A 21,636-nucleotide genomic window follows, 5' to 3' on the forward strand; every position below is an offset into this window, starting at 1 on the left:
CCCCGACATTACAGATGGTCTACAGAAGCAGCCTGCTGTCCACCCTCAGGCCCAGTGTGGGGCTCCAGTGACCCCGTGCTGGTGTGTGTTTTCCTGGCCAGAGAGAGGGTGCATTTCACTTGCTCTGGTGAGCCTGTCTCCTGCAGCTGGAGATGTCACTTTGTCCGTCATCTCAGGAGTTGCATCCCTGCACCTCCCTGCCAGTGGGCCAAGCTGCCTGCCTGCCTGCCTGTGGGGCGGTGCCGTGGCCCCTGTGGTCTCCTTGCCTGTCCCACTCCCTCAGTGTGGGTGGTAACCCGGTGTAAACTTAAAAATGGAAAAGAAAAAATTTGAGTCAGGAACATTTTTGAAAGCCCCACATCCAGATTCCCCTCCTCACCCCCAGAAACCAGGTTCCCTTTCTTTCCCCCACTGTGGTCTCGCAAGGTGGTGGGCTGCTTCTGAGGAAGCCCCCCTCAGCCTCATGTCCGAATCACCCCCAGGGAGGAGAAGACAGAGCAGCTTGTGGACACCAGACATGAAGTGGATCAGTTGGTGCTGGAGCTGCAGAAGGTCAAGCAGGAGGTGAGCAGGGAGGTGTGAAGGTCAAGCGGGGGTGGGGGGCTGGCACCCCCAGTAAATGTGGCCCGAGGTCCAGGAATGCAACAGTGGGAGCTTCCAGCCAAGGCCTCGGTTTCCTTCCCACTCAAAGGGATGCTGCCCCAGAGCCAGTTGTCCTGAGAACTGCTGTGGGATGATATGTCTCAGTGACAGTACGTGGGGACCCCACGAAGTGGCCTGTACACAGGGCCCCTCAGCCACCGGGAACCAGCAGCTAGGAGTGCAGGGACTCAGACCTCTCTTCCCCGCCCCCGAGGGTGCCCTGAGCTGGGTCCCCTGCCTTTGCCCACCCCCAGAACATCCATCTGGCGGCTGACGCCCGGTCTGCTCGTGCGTACCGCGATGAGCTGGACTCGCTGAGGGAGAAGGCGAACCGTGTGGAGAGGCTGGAGCTGGAGCTGGGGCGCTGCAGGGAGAAGCTGCACGATGTGGACTTCTACAAGGCCCGTATGGAGGTGAGCCTGGGCCGGGCGCGTCCGGCACATCCTGTCCTGGAAGCTTCTAGAGAGAGGAACCCTGGGATCGCCGCAGCTGGCGCTTTCCCTGCACCCCCTCCTGTCTGCAGGTCTCCTAGAGGCCTCCCTCTGTGAGGGGAGGACTATGGTTGGGTGATGACAGCCATGCTTGCTCTTAGGAGTTTTCCTTCTCCCATTTTATGCCACAGTGATGGCCTTCTAGTCACAGATCGTTTTTTTAAGACTAATTGCAATTTCCATGGCTGAGTCTTGCCCCAGAACTCAGTTTCCTCATCGATAAAATAGATATACTGCTTCGTGAGGTGTTTAGGATGGGAGGTAAAATACCTGGTATTTGGGCAAATCCCACAGCAGGCGCTCAGTGGGGGAGCCTGTTCTGACACCGAGGTTAGTGGTAGCAGCAGCGGAGGGGTCAGGGCTGTGGGGCGATGGAGACCAAGACCAGGTGGGGTCAGTGACACTTTGACCTCTCACTCCCACTGCCTCACTTCAACAGCAGGTTCTGGGACCCGAGCACATACCGGGGCTTTTCGTCACTCACTGGAAACGCCACAGTTGGGAGAGTCAGGGACACTCATGCACAGGTTTCCCTCGCCTGCTGCCTCAGCTGCCCCTCCTGCAGCCCCCCAATGGGACCATGGACGGCGCCTCCCACCCCTCACCCGGTTCTCTGCCCCGTGGAGTGGGGTGACTTTCAGGGTCCCGTCCCTAGGCCCCGTGTTTATTCCTGTCCTCGTCCAGGCAGCGTCCCTCAGTCATGCGGACATGTGGCCTCGTGCCAAGCCCTGCACCAGCAAGACTCGCGCCCTGCACTCGGGGAGCTGCTGGACTTTCAGAGGGTTTCACGTGGGAACCTCTTTTGCATATTCTCAAATTTCATGCCTCTGGATCGTAACAGCCGTGCTTTTCATGTTGATAAGTAATTTTCATAGTGAAGTTACTGTGACATTAGTAATGCCTTAAATTTTGCGTTCGATTTCTGAATCACAAGGGAAATAGTGTGTCTCTGCAGGAGACAATTCCTTAGGGCCAGGCAGTGACACACGTGGCTTTGCCAACACTTGGCAGCTGAGGCTGGCCCAGAGTCCAGGCCACGGCGGAGGATGAGTCCCACTCTTCTCGGAGGCCCATAGGATCAGGGCTCAGAGCGGTGTGGAGGACAGGCGTGTGTGTGCACTCGGTCCTGAGACTGGGGCACTTGAGCAGTGCTGCTCAGTCTGCAGACCGGCCGGCAGCCCAGCACGGCCACAGGCTTCTGTGTGGGCCTCGGGCCTGAGCACCGCTGGGTGTCATCTGACTGCATGCCTGGGGCCTGGCACACACAAGGCACTTGGTAATCACTGCATAAGTCAAGTAAAAACCCACCTCTCAGCAATGAAAAGATGTATGACCTGGGGTAATGGACAGGAAAGAATCACGAGTTTTGTCACCTTTGAAATGGTGACAGTGTTGGCTGTGACGGGCAGTGGAGCAGAGAAAGGAGCACGACTTGCACGTTGGGTCCGGCTCCCATTTGTGGACACCCACTGTGCGGGGGATTCTCATCTAGGCACAGAGGGAATGATGGGCAGCCACATGCCCTCCCCGAAACCCTGCCCCGTCTCCACTGAGAAACACAGAAATGCATGTCATGGAAGGGAGAGAGTGTTAGTGTCACATGGGAGGAAAAGTTAAAGGCCTGGGTGTTCACGGTGAGGGCAAGGTTAATTTGGGTTAGAAAAATAGGGACCACGAAACATTTCCATGTTTTGTTTTCAAACTTCTGGCAGCTTCTGCGTGGCTCCTAGTCTAGTTTACATGAGGGTTAAAAAAACAAGAGGAGGCCTGGGCATCCGAGGTTCAGTGGGAAGTGGCGGGTGCACTGGCTGCAATGCACCTCGACTTCCCTTTGCAAACAGTCGCCCCACCTCACCGCTGCCAGGGCACGGGGGCTGCTGTCCAGAGGGCCACGTGGGAGCAGGACAAAGGCAGAAAGAGACTGCCTGGAAGGTTTCTCTTGCCCCATGTTTGGTCATTGGCTGAAATTCCTAACAGCAGAGGGCAGATGCGTAGGGGCCGTGTGCGTTCTGAGCAGGGTGGGCCAGTCTCTGCTCCTCTGAGAGACTGATAGCTTCCTCGGCAGTGCTCGCTTCAAAATAAACAGTCCGAGACCTAGCAGGGCACCGTCCCGCCTGCCACACCACTTTCTCGGTGCTGGGCAAGCCTTGTCCCTCTGTAAAAGGCAGGGTGGTCTGGGTGTCTCTCAGATCCTCATGCCCTGGCATCTCATGCATAGGTAGGAGCATGTTTCCACTGAGCTTATCCTAGCGAGCCCGTCCACCGAGATGAGGGCCCTGGATAGATCTGTGCAGGGAGGGGTCGCGGGGGCTGTTGGCGAGGCAGTTAAGAGCTGGGTTAATGGTCAGTCCTGGGAACCGTGCAGACACACCCTCAGACGTCCCCCGCGGTGCCCACGTTCAGGAGGGGGAGAGGTGCTGTGGGTTTGGTCTGCCCTGCCAATCCAGGCCTGGGAGGTGGGGCCTCGGCTCCACTCACCCTCCAGCCAAGGCAGAGTCGCTCACCTGTGCCCTCGGGTTCCAGCAGCTCTCCCCAGCAGAGTGCACTTCCTGGGTAGAAACCCTTTTCTGTAGGTGAAGGTGCTCAAGCTGTATTTGTTGATTTGAGTCTAATCTCTAGGTTCTTCCGGACATCCCCGCCCTTAATGAAAACCCTCCCCATTCTCCCCTGTCCCTCCAGCTATCGCAGTCCATTCCAGAGCCTGTTTGAAACAGGAGAATACCACTGCGTCCTGCATTTCCTCACTTTCTCACCCACCCCTCCCCTCGCATTCTTCTGCCACCTCCCTCTACTTACCTGGAGCCATGCTTGAGAATGGGGTCACGATGCACTTGCCAGGTCCAGTAGCACTTCCAGCCTGCCTTGCACGCCCTCTGTGGCACGGCTACCTCCAGTCACCTCCTCACTGAGCCCACCTCGCCTCACGCCTGGCTTCCCTACATCCCTCACTCCACCTTCTCAGGCCCCTGTGGCGGCCACCTTGCTCTGCCCACTCCCAGATACCGGCCGTCTGCTCTGCCCTCTGGGCTTTCGGCACACGTCCTGTCCCCCTCCCGCCCCCTCTAGCTGACACAGACCAACAAGCCCCAAATCAGTCTGTGGGCTGGGTCTCCTGTGTTGCCAAGCCCGTCTGCATAGTTCATAGGAACCTCCAGGGTCAGCGTGTCTAAATCCACTGTCTCCCCCTCCCCCAAACCTGCTGGAGTCACCATCCACCTCCCCAGGCACCTCAGCCAGAGCTGGTTAACCTCGATGCTTCTGTCTTCCTCCCCACTCCGCCTGCACCTGGCCTCAGGTGCTCCCCAACCTCCAGAGCCCATTTCCCCATCTCCTGGCATATCGTTGGCCGGAGGCAGGTGTTGGAAGAAGCAGTGCTACCGCAGTGCTGGCCCTCTCCGTCATTGCTCACTCACATTAGTGCAGTGAGCAATGATCTATTCCAGAATCCGAACTGGCCGTTCGCCTCTGTCTCTCCTCCTCCACATCCCTGCCCTGCTGCCAGCTGGTCTTTCTAAGTTCCTCAGGCACCTCTCTGCTCCTCTTAGGATAAAACCCACTCTGCCCTCGTGTCTGGCTCTCCTCACCTTTGGTCCCCAGTGGAATGCTGCTCCTGCCAAAGCGAGCCCCCTTCAGGCCCCTCAGTGCCCTCTGAGGCCTCCTCAGCCCAGCACACCTCTGCCGGCACCGGCCCGACGAGCGGTGGGTGGGCCAAGCGGTACGAGCTTCACCCCCAGGCCCGTGCTTCATACTTCCTGTAGACCCCCTCTTACTTCCAGGCAGCGCTCACCACGTAGCATGGTCATGACACATCTTCCTGTCTGTTTCCCTCCTGCAACGGGAGCTCCTTGAAGACAGTCTGTATCTTTCTGACCTCAGGTTTGGGTCTTCGGTGCCCAGCAGGGATGGCCAGACTAGTCAGTCTGTCTGGGGGTGAAATCTGGCCCACTGTCGGCTCTTAGGATGAAGGTGTGTGGACCCCAACTACACCCCTTTGTTCACACGCTATCTATGGCGGCTTCTGGTACGCCTGCAGATGGCGTGGTGGTGACACACTGCTGACCTGGGCTGAAGGCTTTATCTCGGGTCCCTTACAGACCTGTGGTCTGGCCCACAGGAGGCAAGGCCTGTACAACGAGCAGTAAGAACGGGCGCTTCCTCCCCGTGCACGCACCGTGTTTAGCTCTTAACTGCATCAGCACGTTTAAGCGCCCGATGGCCCTACAAGGTTTAGCAGCCACTGTTGGACCCTCTCGTTTCTTCAGATGAGAAAGCTGAGGATGAATGAATGACTTGCCCAGCATCACAGGTGGTAAGGAGGTGGACCTGGCATTGAAACACATGACTGCCTTCAGCACCTCAGCCCCGCTGAGGAAGAAGGAAATAAGGGGCAGGTCCATGGAGACAGAGACGGTGCAGGAGAGAGGAGAAACGGGGGTACTCACTGGGGGTGATGGCGGCCACTGCCTCGGGTGCCGAAAGGGCTGCGGGAGGGCCCAGCCTCCAGCAGGTCATGTCGGCCCTTGGATGTTACGTTAAAATTCAGGGAACTGATGACCTTGAACACCTGATCTTCTGTTCCCACTTGGGACTTTGTGTTTCTTAATGATTGTACAACGTTTAGACCGTATACTAAAGAGTCAGAGCAGGACAGAGCTGCTGTTGGTTTATGGTTCCGTCCCCCACACCTCCAGCCAGGTGAGGCCTTACAGGAGGGTCTTCTGTGAAGCTGAACTGACTGTGGCAGCGGGGTGAGCTGGGGAGTTCAGCGAGGGGCGATCTTCACTGAGTAGGAGGTCTGCCCGCCCGGAGCTGCATGACCCCATCTCCCTCCTCGGCGGACACAACTGGGCTGGACACCTCAGACCAGGGGGGTGGGGGTGGGGGGTCCTGAGCACAGTGGGAAGGAGCCAGTTGCTTCCCGACATCCCTCCACCCCACCCCCACCCGCTGTGTTGGTGCTTGTTGGGGTCAGGACACACCCCTGGAAACAAGCGTCTGCCTGTGCACAGATGCAGGCTCTGCGCGTGCAGGACTGGGCAGTGCCTGACATGGGGGGACGTGGTGGTGGTGATGGCAGCGGCCCACTGCCTGGGCCCCGGGGGCCGTGCCTAGAGTATTTCACGTGTGACATCACGTCAGCCCTGTTGTGCCCACCGTAGGAGGGTCGATCCCCGATTGAGAGACATGCGCTCGCTTCGGGTCCTACAGCTAATCGTGCCTGTGGCGGGCCTGGGAGGGAGCCCGTCAGCCCACGTCACAGTAGCACATTAGCAATGGCAGCTCCTGGGCCACTTGGGGACCAGCCGTCAGGCCTGGCCTGTGACGTCCTTAAATGCAGTCCCTCAGCTGTTCGCTGCGTTGAGTCAGGCCTTTAAATAGCCTCCCAGTTCAGCTGGGGTCAGGTCCACAGGGGGCAGGCTGGCTGTGGGCAGCTGCCCAAGGTGTGGAGCCGGGCTCCTCCGTCCAGGCCGCACCCTGGGCCAGCTTTAGGGCCCAGGCATGGCTTCTTGGGGTTTGGTCTCTCATTACTGAGGTGGCAGGGTGTACAAGGCAAGTTAAGATATTTCTGTTGCCTAACATACAGTAGAGGTTGGTGCTTCCAGAAAATTGAGACTTAACTTGAAAAGTAGCTAGAAATCGTCCTGTTCTGTGCTGTATTCTTATTGTGGACACTCTTGTCCATCCCTGCCTGTCTCCAGTGTTTTCAGGGCCCTACCTCTGACTCCCCCTCATGGCGTGATTCAGCCAACAAGTGTCACTGAATACTTGTGTGAGGCCCACAAGAGCGGAAGTAGAACAGTCTTGCCCTGTGCCTTCACGGTTTCGGGAAGGAGAGCAGACCAGCTCTCGGTTGGCCTCCCACTGTGCCCAGTGCATTCTGGGAGCCCAAGTACCTGACTCAGTGGGCAGGACAGAGTGGTGTTGCAATCACTTCTCAGAGGGGGCAACTCAGGCTGGGTTTTGAAGGCTGAGTAGGAGTTGGTTGTGAAAATGAAAGGGCATCCTGTGCTATGGGAGCTCAGGGCCTGAAAGTGTGGTCCCACTTACTGGTGGGTAACTGGCTGGAAGGCAAGGTGAGAATGAATGGTGGTGGCACTGGCCACAGAGGGCGGGCCAGGCCTTCTTCCTGCTTGAAGCCCCTCTATGTGCTCTGGTTCACATCGTTAATAGTAGTTTGGGCCTCTTACCCATGTGATGTCCTTAAGGATGGGTTGCAGGCAGCTGAGGACAGTGGAAAAAACACAGGTCTGGAGCTCTCTGGCCCAAGTTCAAGCCCCAGCTTCACCCACTGCTAACTTTGTGACGTTGGGCTCATTCCTTAAGTTACCCAGGTCAGCCTCTTCATCTATAGGAAGGGACTGTCCCTGCCTCCTTCTTGGGGCTGTTGTGAAGAGTGAACGAGGCAGGGACAGGGGTGCTTAGTGGAGGGCCAGCCACAAGGGGCTGGCGACAGGCAGAGAGAGGGCACCCAGGTAAATCCAGAGTCTTAATGACTAAACCCTTCACAGCTGCCAGACTTTGATCAGAACCGTGTCCACTGCCTGGAATGTGCGTGGTTTCCCCTCTCCCAAGAATCTTGGATTTTGGCCCATGCAGGGAAAACAAACACGTGCTGGATGAGCAGGAGCTACCGGCCCCGCTCCAGTTGTCAGGACCCATGAGTGGGGCAGGGCTTGGAGAACTGACACACTCCCCTGTGTGCGTGTTCGCAAAGTGAAGGCATTCAGGGGAGACTCCATCCCCCCTGAGACAGTGAGTGGTCCTAGGAGTGCTCCGGGGGGAAAAGAAACCAAGAAGCCCTTTAATCAGGAGGAGCAGAGATGAGGTGAACGAGCTGAATGCCTCCCCCATGTGTGCTAGGCGCCTGGGACAGGAGTCAGAGTCCAGGGGACCTCTTGCCAATGAGGGGACCTGTGAGGGACCTGCCATTGCAGTCCATTCCCAGTACGTGCCTGACACACAGGAGGCCCATGGTCCTTATTTGTGGGCTTCACGTTTGCTTGTGATTTAACTGTCTTAAAGATTCTCATTTCCAGGAAACTGCCAAGAACTGTTCTTCCAAGAGTACCTATGTGTATAAAATGTTCGAGCAGGAAATGTGTATTGAACAAAAGCTGGTCCCAATAGCCATTTTGTCCCATGACCCTGATCAGTGGCATGAATGTTGAATTGAGAAGACTAGACTCAGCCCTTGGACCCGGGACAGACTCTTAGCCCCACCCCCTCGTTAAGGAAACGGGTATGCCCAGCAAAATCCCGTGTCTGTCAGCAGAGTCCACTTGTCCAACAAAAGGGAGTTATAAGTGTCAAATACCATCGCACTGTGGCTGGCAGAGAGCTGACACCCACCGACAGTGTTTCCTTCCCGAATTTAAGTATTTTCTTGATTCCTGGATAGTTCTCTTCCCATAGAGAAAGCCCATTTGCCCTAGCCTAACGAAAAAGGTGCAGGTGCTAAAAAGTGGAGACAGAACTTCCCGCAGCAGCAGCAGCCTTATCCCTTGGTTGTTGGTTTCGGTCCAGATGCCTGGAGGAGCGTTGATCTTAGAACGCTGACGTCATGAACCGGGTGCCCTAATCTGATGGTTCTCATGTATGTTTTTGCTGACCAGGAGCTGAGAGAAGATAATATCATTTTAATTGAAACCAAGTCCATGCTGGAGGAACAGCTGACGGCTGCTCGGGCCCGGGGCGATAAAGTTCACGAGCTGGAGAAAGAGAACCTGCAGCTGAAATCTAAGCTTCACGACCTGGAATTGGTACTACAAGCTGTTGTCACCACATGTAAAACTGACTGGGGCAGTTTCAGGTGTATGCTGTGCCCTTGTCTGATTTTCAGCTGCAGGGTTTGATGCCGCTGCCGACACAGTGACTCGCTGACGGCCGAGAGTCGCTTGCTAAGCTCAGCAGGCTCACGTGGGCACCACTTATTTCCACAAGACAGATACTACAACTTGATGCTTTTCTGTATTGCTTTTCTGTAAGGATGTATGTGTGTGGGTGTCTGTTGCAAACAGGATCTTTGCTGGCGTTTGTGGTGTGGGTTGAACGTAATTCTGAGTCTCTACGGCCTTTGCAAGCCATGTTTGGCCTGTTGTTGTAGGGCGCTGTCATCACTACTTGCTTTAAAACCCTGCACCATGTGTCACTTTGTTCAGACACCACTCAGAGACCTCAGGTCGCTTTATCACCTAGGTCAGAGGGTCAGCATATCTTAGTGGTATAACTCTCACAGCTGGGCCCTGTGTTGGAGTCATTTCTGTGCAGCTGAGTTTTTTCAGACGTGAGCAGGCACATGGAGGTCCTTCATCCTGGGGGAATGCAGGCAGATGCACAGGGGGCGGGGCCTGTGCAGAGGGTGCACCAGCCGCTTCCTCACCCGCTCCCTCTTCCCGCACTAGGACCGCGACACAGACAAGAAGCGCATTGAAGAGCTGCTAGAAGAAAACATGGTGCTGGAGATCGCACAGAAGCAGAGCATGAATGAGTCCGCCCACCTGGGCTGGGAGCTGGAGCAGCTGTCCAAGAATGCAGACCTGTCGGACGGTACGCTGCCCCTTTGCCTGGGAGCCAGCCTGGCTGTGGCGTCTCCCTTACCCAGGGAGCTGAGCCCTTGGCTCTGAATCTTACATGTCAGTCCGTCCCCACTCCAAGTAAATAGGATTTCCTTCAAGGGCCTTTTGGAACTGTTTCCTCGCAGCTTTCCCCAAGGAGAACATGAGGGTTCTGGCAGCCTTGATGTCAGGACATGAAATACAAATTAAATGTTGCCAGGTTTCTCAGTTCCCATATGGACGGTCCGAGGAGCGTCCAGATTACAGCATGCTGACACCCAGAGGACATCTTAGACTTATCTATGGATGATTGAAAGCTCTAGATGGCAGGAGAGGTCCCCAGTGGCCACTAATCCCCACTATAAATGTACCCTGGGCATTATTTCCTGTGTTCGTTTGCATAATTGGGCAAGATGGATGCAGTCTGTTCTCTGTCTCCCTGGATGAGGGCTGCTAAGTGGCTGCTTCTCATGGGACCCAGACCTCTTCCTCTCCCTCCTGGGCCTGCACCCCTGCCCAGTACCCGAGATGAGGTGCAGTCAGCCAGGGGAAGGTGGGTGGGGCAGCCGTCAGCAGTGCAGCAGGAAGCCTCAGTGCCCAGGAAACAATAGCCAATTCCTGTGTTCAAAAATAGCACACGTGCACCTGAGAGAGCAAGTTACTGTTTGCTCATAACTTTACAGAGGCAGGAGGGCTTTGGGCTGGATTGGGGAGGCGGGGGAGGTTGCTTTTTCTTTTTTTTTTTTTTTTTACTTTTTTTTTTTTTTAATTTATTGGGGTGACAGTTGTTAGTAAAATTACATAGATTTCAGGTGTACAATTCTGTATTACATCATCTATAGATCCCGTTGTGTGTTCACCATCCAGAGTCAGTTCTCCTTCCATCACCATATATTCGATCCCCCTTACCCTCATCTCCCACCCCCCACCCCCCTTACCCTCTGGTAACCACTAAACTATTGTCTGTGTCTATGAGTTTCTGTTTCTCATTTGTTTGTCTTGTTCTTTTGTTGTTGTTGGTTTATATACCACATATCAGTGAAATCACATGGGAGGTTGCTTTTTCAATTCTGCTAAACATCCCTAAGCATAATGGAAAGACTGTTGAAAGCAACTGGATCTTCCTTCTCTTCAAGGGGTCCCATCAGTTTTGAACCTAAAATCGGTTCATTAAAATATCAATCTGTGTGAGAAGATAGTTCTGCCCGTGGTTTGGTGCCTGGGCACCGTGCTGGGGCACAGGGTGGGGGTCACAGGGATTCTTTGCTCTGGGAATTCAGGTCTGCCGGGGAGGACGCTGCCCCTTGGTGGAGCAGAGAAGTGGTGCAGGCTGTCTAGGACCGTCTCAGACCGTATTTCTGTTGGAGACCAGGGTTGGCTGACGGGGTTGGAAAGCCTCACTGATTTAGACCACTCAGTATAGTTTGTGAGCCCTTTCTGGTCAGTGACCATGATTTATTCTTGGTGTTCTCAATTCAGTGCTTAGTTGATAGCTAATGAGCGAAGCCTGAATGTACTTTTGCATGTATGGTGTGGGGGCTTCTTGAGTCAGAAAGACCTGGCTCCAAGTCCTGGCTCCTCTACTTGTTAGCTAGGTGACCTCTTTTAAACCTCAGTTTCCTTATCTGCAAAATGGGGGTAATGAAGCAGCCTCACAGGATTGCTGAGAGGAGACAGTGAAGCAGTGCACTGTGCCTGGCCCATGGGGTATAATAAAGAACAACTGTTTTTATTGCCCTTGTCTGATTAAAATACATCCCATTACTCTGGTTGTTTGGGGTGCTAATGAGCATAACACCCAGTAAAGAACCATCGGTTGGTTTCATAATAAACTGTTGTGTCATCATGATAGTCTCTGAGGCACTGGCTTTTACGGAAGAGGAAACGAGGCTTGTAATCAATTCCATTGTTTAACTTGGAGAACCTTCAGAATTATTCTCCATGAGTACAGAGTTTCAGTGTGAAATACTGAAAACGTCTGGAGGTGGATGGTGGTGATGGTTACAGAACAATGTGAATGTGTCTCATTCCCCAGAACTGTAAGGTTAAAATGGTAAACTCTATGTTATATATATTTCACCACAATTTTTTAATGTTATTTTTTAAATGAATGCCGATCCCAGGTTGTGAATTAGTGGAGTTTTATAGTTTCGGTTAGTGTCATTTGTAGCCGAGTCAGGACGGAGCCCTCCACGTGTTTTCGTATGTTGGCACCATGTGTGTATGTGTGTGTGTCGGTGCTGGGAGGGTCTGTCCACCCCACTGCTGCACGGCCTGTTGTCGCCTGAGGTCTTTAGGATGTTCTGGCTTCTTGGGTCTATACTGCTCTCCTTGGTGGGAGGTGAGAACTCAAAGCGGATGCAGACACCTTTCCGTCGTTTTGGTCATGCCGAGGAGCTGGACACACACATTTTGTTTCCAGCTTGATGTGCTTGCTATGAAAGCCATCCCCTCTACGTACCTCCAGCTCCTGGGGTGATGAACAAGAGGCAGATGGGGGCGCAGTCATATCAGCAATACATTATAACAAGGCTCCCATGGCTGAGCGTGTGGTACTGGTGGGGCGGGTGAGGGGGGCAACCCTGACCCCGTCTTTCGAGGGCTCTCACATACACTCATTTTTCCTCCTGAAAAAGCCCAGGACTTAATCTAAAGTCATGCACCTGCTTGTGGCTGGATGGGGCCAAGAAGCTCATTCCTCTCTCAGGGCTGTGCTCCCTTCTCTGTCTGCTATTCCAGCTGTTTAAAAGCAAAGTAGATAATCTGCCTTTTTCTTCTTTAGCCTACAGTTTTATCTCACTTGGAGCTTTTAAAGCAATTTTCATACACTGTCTCATTCTTTTTTCAATAAATTGTAAGATTAGAAAATGAAATCTCTGTGCAAAGGATGGCAAGCACTGGCTGTACATGCCCCGTAGCCTCTCCCATCTTGGCAGAATAACTAGCTGATATCCCAGCTGAGCCACCCAGTTCCCACTGTTCTCAGAGCTGGCCCAGAAAATGTCCCCTATTTGCCATCTCTGTTATTCTCTAAAATTCTTGACTTGTACGGTCAGGCTGGCAGCTTGGTTAAAAAAAAGAAAAGGTTCTAGCAGTTACACAGTTTTTAACTTTTGTGTTGGCTTTTCTACCATCACCAGCTTTCTTCTTAAGCTCTGGGTTGCTCCCTTTACAGACCCCACCAGAGCCATCATAGGGGCCCTAAGTGCCTGAGGGACCCTCGGGCACTAACAGCAACAACAGCACCCCGTGAAATAGGGAGGGCCCCCCGCTGACCCATGGGAGTCCTTCCTAGGCCCCTCAAACATGGGCTCGGGGCTGGTGGCCGGGTCGGGGCCGGGGGCAGAGAGTGGACACGAGGCGGGTGGCCCTGTCAGGGCCGGGGACAGAGAGTGGACGCGGGGCGGGTGGGGGCAGAGTGGAGGTGGAGACCCCTGGGCCCTGGGCTCTGACCCGACTTGGTGCTTCAGCCTCCAGGAAGTCATTTGTGTTTGAGCTGAATGAATGCGCCTCCAGCCGCATCCTGAAGCTGGAGAAGGAGAACCAGAGCCTGCAGAGCGCCATCCAGGGGCTGCGGGACGCGGCGCTGGCGCTGGAGGAGAACAGCCTCAAGTGCGGGGAGCTGGAGAAGGAGAACCAGCAGCTCAGCAAGAAGGTAGCCCTGGCCGAGGGTGGGTGTCCTCCCCCTGCCCCACTGGGACCTGCAGCCGAGTAGGTGGCCAGGGGGAGCATGTGGGTGTCGCTGAGGACGCACAGCTGGGAGAAAGGCAGGACCCAGTGCAGCTGCGGTTACAATAGTGGGACAAGAGTACCATCAAGTGTCACAGGGCAGCATGACGTGTCCCTGTGCCGGTGCCTTGAGTCTGTGACTCGGACACCATTCACCTCTGTGTGCCTTGTTTTCTTCATCTGTAAAATGGGGTTAATGACGTACCCACCTAGTAGGTGTCATAGGATCGTTTGAGTTAGTGTAGGTAAAGGGTCCGGCACGTGGTAAGTGCTTAATGAAGAGAGAGCAGTGCAGGGTTAGCAAGCATAGGGTGGGGCTTGGGGCGAGAAGCGTCATGTAAGACACGCACACGTGTGTGCACGCATGCACACGTAGGACCACTGGAGGTAAAACGAGCAGTGCTCACTCCTTCCTCTTGGGTTATGGGATGGGGAAGAAGAGATGGCTGCACTGCGTTTGCCTTTCAGGTCAACTCCTGGTCTTGTCAGTAGCACAGCAGAACCCGGGTATCTGGGAGGGCAGACAGAGGCTTACAAACCAGTCTTCGTCCTAAGTTACGAGGACCCCCGTTCACATGGAGGGGCTCAGTCTCAGGTGCAAGAAGGGTTGTCGAGAGGCTAGGGATTGCTTCCGTGTCCTGGTCATTCTGGGGCAGAGGGCATCAGTCCACAGAGCCACACGGCAGCCGGCACAGTCGCAGGGTGGGCTGTGAGCACACCTCGACCAGTGGTCAGAGTCCATCTGAGGGCGAGGGCAGGAGCATTCTCACTTGCGGAGCACCACGCAGGACTGGTGCTTTCGCTGTCTGGGTGTCTGTCCTGCCCTGCCCATGTGTTCTGGCAGCGTCGTTTGCTAACTGGCCGTGGGAGGGACGTGGCTGTAGGCAGGAGACAGGCTGGTCTCGGCTCTGCTGGTCCTTTATCTCTGGGTGAGGCTTGGGACAGCCCCCTCCTGTGAAATGGCTTCTCCTGTCCCCCATGGGACCTCCCAGGCTGGGCCACTCACTCACTCTTGTCCCCTTGAGGCATTGTGTGTCTTGCAGCTGGTTAGCCGCCAAATAGTTTGTCCTTTGTTTGTGGGACAATAGAAAACCCCGTCTCATGCATGTCTCTGGAGGCAGAGTAGCATGGGGAAAGCGACTAGACGGTTTGGGTTTTTAGGTTCACATGGGCCTGGCACAGGAAATGTCTTTATAAACCTCAGCCAAGATAAAAAAGAATTGACCTTTAGAAAGATGAGAGCTGCCGACTCTGCGGGTCCTCATGGGTCTGCTGCAGAAAGCCTGCAATGGAACCTCTCTGGCCCGGCTCCCGGCAGGCCTCAGAGACGGCCGATGACGCTTCTCTCCGCCCTCGTGGTCCACCCCAGCTCCTCCTGTACACAAACAGGACTGGCGGTGGGTGCCGCCTACCTGGTATGACTCCTTAGCCCCCATCTCGGGTCCCACCCTCCTGCTTCCTTTCTGGATCGGTTCCCTGGTAGTACCCCAGCCCTCTCCTGCCACTGCCCTCGGGAGATAGGTCTTGGCAGAGTCCCTGATACAAGGGAGATGCTGCAGTTCCCAGAGCAGAGCTGTCCTGTGTTGGTGCCCAGAGCCTTGGGAAGGCGGCCCCTCTGCCTGCCGAGCGCTTCCCCTCCTCTCTTGCCAGCCTGCCTGGGGCCTGGCTGGGTCTTCCTGGCCCAGCGGAGCCTGGCACATGACGGGTATTTCCTAACATTGGATGGATGGTGGGTCTCGGCCACCAGCTGAGCACCACAGTGTTGGGGCACGGCCCCAACACTGACCTTCCTGGAGCAAGGGTACACACAGCCTTGGGACAAGTTCAGACAACACAGCCACTCTGAGAGGTGTCTGAGAAGGAAACCAGGGTCAGCCAGGACACAGTGCCTGGAGGCCCAGGACCCCTATGCCAGCCTGGCTCTCCCACCTCCCCCAGCATAGCCCATGCTGCAAAGCTTATTCTGGTCTGAAATGTCTGTGGAAAGCATGGTTCCCCAAAGTTAGCATCCCTGCCTCTAACTCACAACAATTCTGTGGACCTTGGAGAAGGGGCCTCCCTCTCATGTCTGACTCTGTGTTGATGTCATAAGAGTTCATTCTTTGAGCCAAGAAGTAAAGAATCTTTATTGTCAGAGGAAGAGGGGCAACCCTTTTGGGGTGTCATCATGAGAGCAAGGACAACCCAGGGCCTGAGAGGCAGGTCCGTGCACCCACATGCTCTGGGGACCCCGAGACTCACACATGAGCTCTCAGCCCGAGCCCAGCAGTGCGAGAATGGGAAGGCCCTTGGGGCCAGAAGGTCTGCAGCCAGCTCACACCTCAGCCCAGGGAGCTTGCCCCGGGGCACTGGCCTCCTTCAGGGATGAGCAGGAGTGGGCGCTCTGGTTCCACAGCAAAAAGAACCAGAAAAGGAGAAAGATGGAAAGTGGGAGTTGACTAGGAGCGGTGGGTCGGACATGGGGAAATCGCATTTTCAGACTAGAAGCAACAAAGATCAGAAATGCAAAGGTTGGGAGAACATTCCTTTCTCTGGGAGAGAAGTGGCGACAAGGGTGAAGTATTAACAGTAGAGCGTGGGGTGGGGTGGGGTGAGCGGTGGGGCAGCGGACACACACCACCGGCCTCCACTGTGGGTGAGAGTAGGGCTGGGTCGGCCGGTGTGTGTCCCGGCTCTGCTTCATCCTCCCCGTGCGGCCTTGGGCAAATCCTTCGGCCACTCTGAGGCCGGTACCTTTCTCTCTGTGATGGTTAATAACACCTCATGGCCACTCTGTCAGGTGTAGGCACTGTCGTCAGAGGCTCCCTGCTGAGCCCCAGGCCTGTGCTAAGAAGTGGGGCAGAGATAAGGAAGGATGAGAAGGGTGCTCTCACTTTTGAGAAAGACGGACACATGGCCTGTTGTGGTGCGTTTTCCTGTCAGCCCTGGCTGGGTGATGCTCCCCCGTCCCAGGGTCCCTGTGTTGGGGCAGGGGGCTTGGTGCACTGACAGTATGATGAGAGAGCGCAAGTCTGAGCCCCGCTGGGCCTGACGCGCCCCACTAGTGAGGAGTAAGCTCGTCTGGCTGCTTCCTCCAGAGGAGGCTTGAGACAGCACACAGACCTGTGAGGCAGGAAGGCAGGGCAGCCCCTCACCTGGAGAGAAGTAAGCAGCGCAGGTGTTAGAGCAGTGACCCTTCTGGGATCTTTGTAAACCTACCTGTGCCAGGCCCAGCCCCGACGGGTGAGTAGAGCGGGCTCTCAGTCCTGGCTGCTCACTGGGCCCCTGGGCATCTCCGGGTCCTACCCCAGAGGTTCTCATTGGCGTCCTGAGGTCTGGGATCTTGCAAAGCTCTGAGAACCATCTGATCTTTGTTCTTAAAGATATATTGTTTAGAAAGTCACCCCAAACCAGCAGCATGAGGGGCACAAGTCAAACTGCAGATTCTTAGGCCCTGGCCCTGACCAACTGGGTCGGACGCTCTGAGGGCGGGTGGGGCCCAGGCTGGACTGCCACCTGCCAGGGGTATGCTGAGCACATCACACTGACAAGCTCACGACGATGCCGCCGCTGGCCCAGTGTCAGTTATGGAAACTCGCTCATGGCCACATTGTTAGCAGGGAGGAACCAGGCTGTGAACCCTTGTCCCTCTGTTACCAGAGTCGGTGCCTTTTTCCCAACTCCTGTCCCAGCTGACAATGAGTTCGGTGTCAGTGGGAAGGGACAGCTATAGCTGTGAAGCCCTTGCAACACAGACGACAGCATGGGCCTCGCTTGGGAACCAAATCTCAGGTCCCGGCCTGGACCTACTGAGTCTGAATCTGCGGTCATCGTGGTGTCTGGGTGTCTGAGCCGGCGGTCATCGCCGTGTCTGGGTGTTAGGCACAGAGTGTGAGAAGTGCTATCTAGATTGTTTCCGTTTAGGAAGGTTGGGCACTGGTGGATCCCAGCAGAAGAGCTTGGTGTTGGGGAGGTGACCGGGCAGTTGTCCAGGCAAGATGGAATGTGGTCTGGCCTGGGGGCAGCAGGGGTCTGGAGGGAGGAGCAGCATGGGGAAAGAGGACAGGACTTGGTGACAGATTTACTTGGAAGATGAGAGGCAGGAGAGACATAATCAGAAGAGCACTCTGAGCAGCTGGGTGAATAGGGGTGTCACCAACCAAGTGAAGTCCCTGCAGGGCATCCAGTGGTGGTGGCTGGTGGCCCCAGAGTGTGTGGTCTGACCCTCTGGAGAGTGGACACAGCCTGAGATGGAAGTGAGTGACCTGCGGGTGGTTGAGTTCACGGCAAAGGGGGTGAGGAGAGGTGGTCTGAGTGGGAGGCTGCCCTCTGGGTGCCCATGACCTTCCTCTCTACCCTGAGCTGGAAGTGCAAATCCTGGGCTAAGAGTTCACGGTCAAGGGTATGAGGGGTCACACAGAACAACGCCTGGGCGTTTTTCTTGGAAAAAGCCCTGTTTGGGTATTCTGTGGGGCTGACAGGTTTTCAGTTTGTGGCACTGACTTTTGTATGGGCTGGGTCTTTTGGCTCTGCAGATTGAAAAGCTGCAGACCCAGCTGGAGAGAGAGAAGCAGAGCAACCAGGATTTGGAGACCCTCAGTGAGGAGCTGATCAAAGAGAAAGAACAGCTACAGAGTGACATGGAGACCCTGAAGGCTGACAAAGCCAGGCAGGTAGGCACCTCCAGAGCAAATGCCTCTCCTGGACCCCCTGCCTACAAGAGGGAGAGGCCAGGATCATTGGTAATTTATCAGTGATACGTAGCTTACCAGTCACCTTGCTTAGCTATAGCTCAAACCAGTAATTCTCAACCAGCAGCAGGGGCATGGGGGCCAGATTTTGCCTCCCGGGTACGTTGGCAGTCCTGTTTCTGATTGTCATGAGTTGGCAAAGGAGAGAGAAGGTGCTCCTGGCATGTGGTAGCTGGAGGCCAGGGATGCTGCTAAATGTCCAGCAGTGCACAGGACGGCCCCGCAGGACACAGAATGATCCAGCTCCCGATGTCCAGTGTCCCTCGGGGAACTCTGGCAAACCTCCAGGGTTTATCCGCCTCACACTTCAAGGGCAGACAGTCCAGTGCTGGGGCAGTGGCTCAGTGAGGCCAGGCAGGAGCCAGGCTTCTCTCTTCCTGTTCTGCCCGTCTCAGCAGAGGCTGCTGCACGTCCCCAAGGAATGGGCAGGAAGGAGGTGGGGGTGAAGGGCAGAGGGAAGGCCTCTCCAGGACCCTCTGTCGACACCTCCTTGACCAGACCTGAAGCATGGCTACCCATAGCTGCAAGGGAGGCTGGGTATCAAGTATTTGGGTTTTTCAGCCTCTCTAGACGGACAGAAAAGGGGGGGGTGGGATGGTGCTATGTGTGGTGAAAAGACAGGGGGTCCCCCACCCAGATGTGGCTTACAGTTTGTAGGACAGAATGACAGGTGACAAGGAAGGTGATTTCAGACGTGTGCTGCTGAGGAAATAAACGTGATGCCCAATGAGCGAGCCCTGCTAGGTGCAGGGCATTTAGAGTCGTGGTGCAGGGAGGCCTGCAGGATGCGAAGGAGGCAGAGATGCTGAAGGCCGAGGGGTAGAGGGTGGTGAGTCTTTAAGGCAGAGGGACGGTCCCGTGCAGTGTCTATAGGCAGAGAGTAGCATAAGGAGAGGCCACAGAGGTGGATGGTCAGCGTGTGGGCTCCTGCCCACCAGGATGAAAAGTACCAAGGGAAACCACTTTCATTGTTTCAGGTAAGCGCGGGAGATGTGGTTTACGTTTCTGCGTCATCCTGGCTACTAGGGATGTGTCTGGGCTTGAGCTGTCTCAGTAGGGGATCTCCATGCCCTGCCCCTTGGGTCCATATCAGGCCTCTGGGCAACGTTAGGATTTCCATTGGGTGCCCAGTGGGATGGGCTTTGAGGACCTACACTTTAGTCCTCTAGTTTGGACCCAAATCGCTGAGATACCTCCATGCGGCCGCCTGTGACGTTCCCGTTGTTGTTTTTTCCCTCAGATCAAGGATCTTGAGCAAGAAAAGGATCATCTCAACCAAGTTGTGTGGTCGCTGCGGGAGAGGTCGCAGGTGAGCAGCGAGGCCCGCGCGAAGGACATTGAGAAGGAGAACAAAGTCCTCCACCAGACGGTGACGGAGACCAGCAGCAAGCTCAGCAAGCTGGAGTTTGAGAAGCAGCAGCTGCACAGGGACCTGGAGCAGGTGAGGGAGAAGGTGGCGCGGGTGGAGGAGCTGGAGCAGGAGCTGCACCGGCGGGAGAAGGAGAATGAGACGCTGGCCACGGAGGTCTCCTCCCTGAAGGCGGCCACCGCGAAGGCGGACGCCATGGAGCGTGAGAGCCGCGGCCTGACGCTGGAGAACCGGACGCTGAGGAAGTCGCTGGACACCCTGCAGAATGTGTCGGTGCAGCTCGAGGGGCTGGAGCGAGCCAACAAGCAGCTGGGCGAGGAGAACCTGGAGCTGCGTGGGATGGTGGAGACCATGCGCTTCGCCGGCACCAAGATGGCGCAGATCGAGAGGGAGAACCAGGAGCTGGAGCGGGAGAAAGAGGAGCTCAGGCAAAGCGTGGAGCTGCTGAAGGCCCTGAGCAAGAAGTCGGAGCGCCTGGAGCTCAGCTACCAGAGCGTGAGCTCCGAGAACCTCCGGCTGCAGCAGACCCTGGAGAGCAGCAGCCAGAAGGCACAGGCGCTGGAGCGCGAGCTCGGCGAGCGGGAGGCAGAGCACCGGGCCCTGCAGCGCGACCTGGAGGCCCTCCGGCTCACCAACCAGCAGCTGGAGACGGCCGAGAAGGACAAGAAGGCCCTGGAGCAGGAGGTGGCCCAGCTGGAGAAAGACAGGAAGCTGCTGGAAAAGGAGGTGAAGCGGCTGTGGCAGCAGGTGGAGCTCAAGGACGCCGTCTTGGACGACAGCACCGCCAAGCTGTCTGCCGCCGAGAAGGAGAGCCGGGCCCTGGACAGGGAGCTGGCCCGCTGCAGGGACGCGGCCACCAAGCTGAAGGAGCTCGAGAAGGACAACAGGGACCTCACCAAGCAAGTCACCATGCACACGAGGACACTGACGACCCTGAGAGAGGTGAGCAGGGGGCGGCCCCTCCGAGGGGACCCGTGGGGCGGCGTGTCTGCCCAGAGCAGCACGGGCATGTCGAGAGGGCTGTGCTTCCAGAACAGGAGGGGACTGTGCCCATCCTTACATGTTTTCCCTGATTCTAAACAGGAGGCTGCCTGAAGGTGTGAAGAACCAAGTGAAAATCCCCTGTTCCCCTCGCGCTGCCCAGAGAGAACTTGCACTGCTAGTAGTGTGGCTTATTTTATTTCATCATTTCCCCTGTGCATGTGTGTGTACATGTGTGCGCACACACACACACACACACACACACACACACACACACACACACTCACACACACACTTTCTACATCCTAACCCTGTTCTGGGTGTTACTTGTGTGCGTTTTCTCCTTCTATTAAATAGGTTTCAGGACACAATCTCTGATGACTGCAAGGTACTGATCCAGTCGATTTACTGTGGCTATTTTTTGGACATTTAGTTTGTTTCCAGTCCCCCCCCCACTGTTGTCAGTGACACTGGACATCCTTGCACATGGACACCTTCACAGATGTGTCAGTTTTCTTAGGATCTATTCCGAGAAGTAGAATTTCAGGCTCAAGGGGCATGAACGTTTTATAGTTTCTCGATAAGTCCGCATTCTACTTTTCGCTGGCACTTTTCGCATGGGTCCTCTGGGCATTCGTCCCGTGTGCTATGGTGAATAACTGCCCTGGTAAACGAGTTCAGCATCTGACTGGCCCAACACAGAAATCGAGTCTCTCACATGTAGGTGGTCAGTGTGGCTATTCCCAGGTGGACGTAAGTGCAGTGTCTCAGGCACCGGGGGCTTCTCCCTCCTGTGGCTCGTCCGTCCCATAGTGGAGCCCTTGCAATCGGCAGGTGGACGAGGAAGAGAGTGAGTGAGAAGGAACACACTTCAGTCGGTCACACTAGCTGGAAGAAAGGGAAACACACGTGAACACAGAGGTCTCTGTGTTCAGAAAGGAGTGCAGGCTGATAGTGTGCTGGGGGAGAGAGAGAAAACACAAACACAGCGCACAGTCCCTGCCCCTGTAAGCGTGGGTCAGGTGACGCCCCAATAGAGGCCGACCCCAGAGCTGCAGTGGCTTCCCACAGCAAGGCTAATGTCTCCCACACAAGAATCCAGGTGACTCTCCTGGGGCCTGTCCTCTGTGCTGTGACTC

At 55.6% G+C, this 21,636-nt stretch overlaps 1 protein-coding gene across 3 annotated transcripts in view; it reads left to right on the forward strand.

The window, feature by feature from the left end:
* The window catches only part of CCDC88C (coiled-coil domain containing 88C), a 116,849-nt gene that overhangs the window by 63,604 nt on the left and 31,609 nt on the right, over positions 1–21,636 (forward strand). For all 3 annotated transcript variants that reach the window (XM_019745153.2, XM_019745172.2, XM_019745162.2), the window contains 7 exons: positions 483–564; positions 897–1,055; positions 8,747–8,893; positions 9,536–9,680; positions 13,159–13,343; positions 17,932–18,069; positions 19,388–20,458. In XM_019745153.2, the coding sequence (XP_019600712.2) occupies positions 483–564; positions 897–1,055; positions 8,747–8,893; positions 9,536–9,680; positions 13,159–13,343; positions 17,932–18,069; positions 19,388–20,458 (1,927 nt within the window). The remainder of the gene's footprint in view (positions 1–482; positions 565–896; positions 1,056–8,746; positions 8,894–9,535; positions 9,681–13,158; positions 13,344–17,931; positions 18,070–19,387; positions 20,459–21,636) is intronic.

Source organism: Rhinolophus sinicus, linkage group LG03 (genome assembly GCF_036562045.2).
Source record: "Rhinolophus sinicus isolate RSC01 linkage group LG03, ASM3656204v1, whole genome shotgun sequence".
NCBI classification, from domain to species: Eukaryota; Metazoa; Chordata; class Mammalia; order Chiroptera; family Rhinolophidae; genus Rhinolophus; species Rhinolophus sinicus.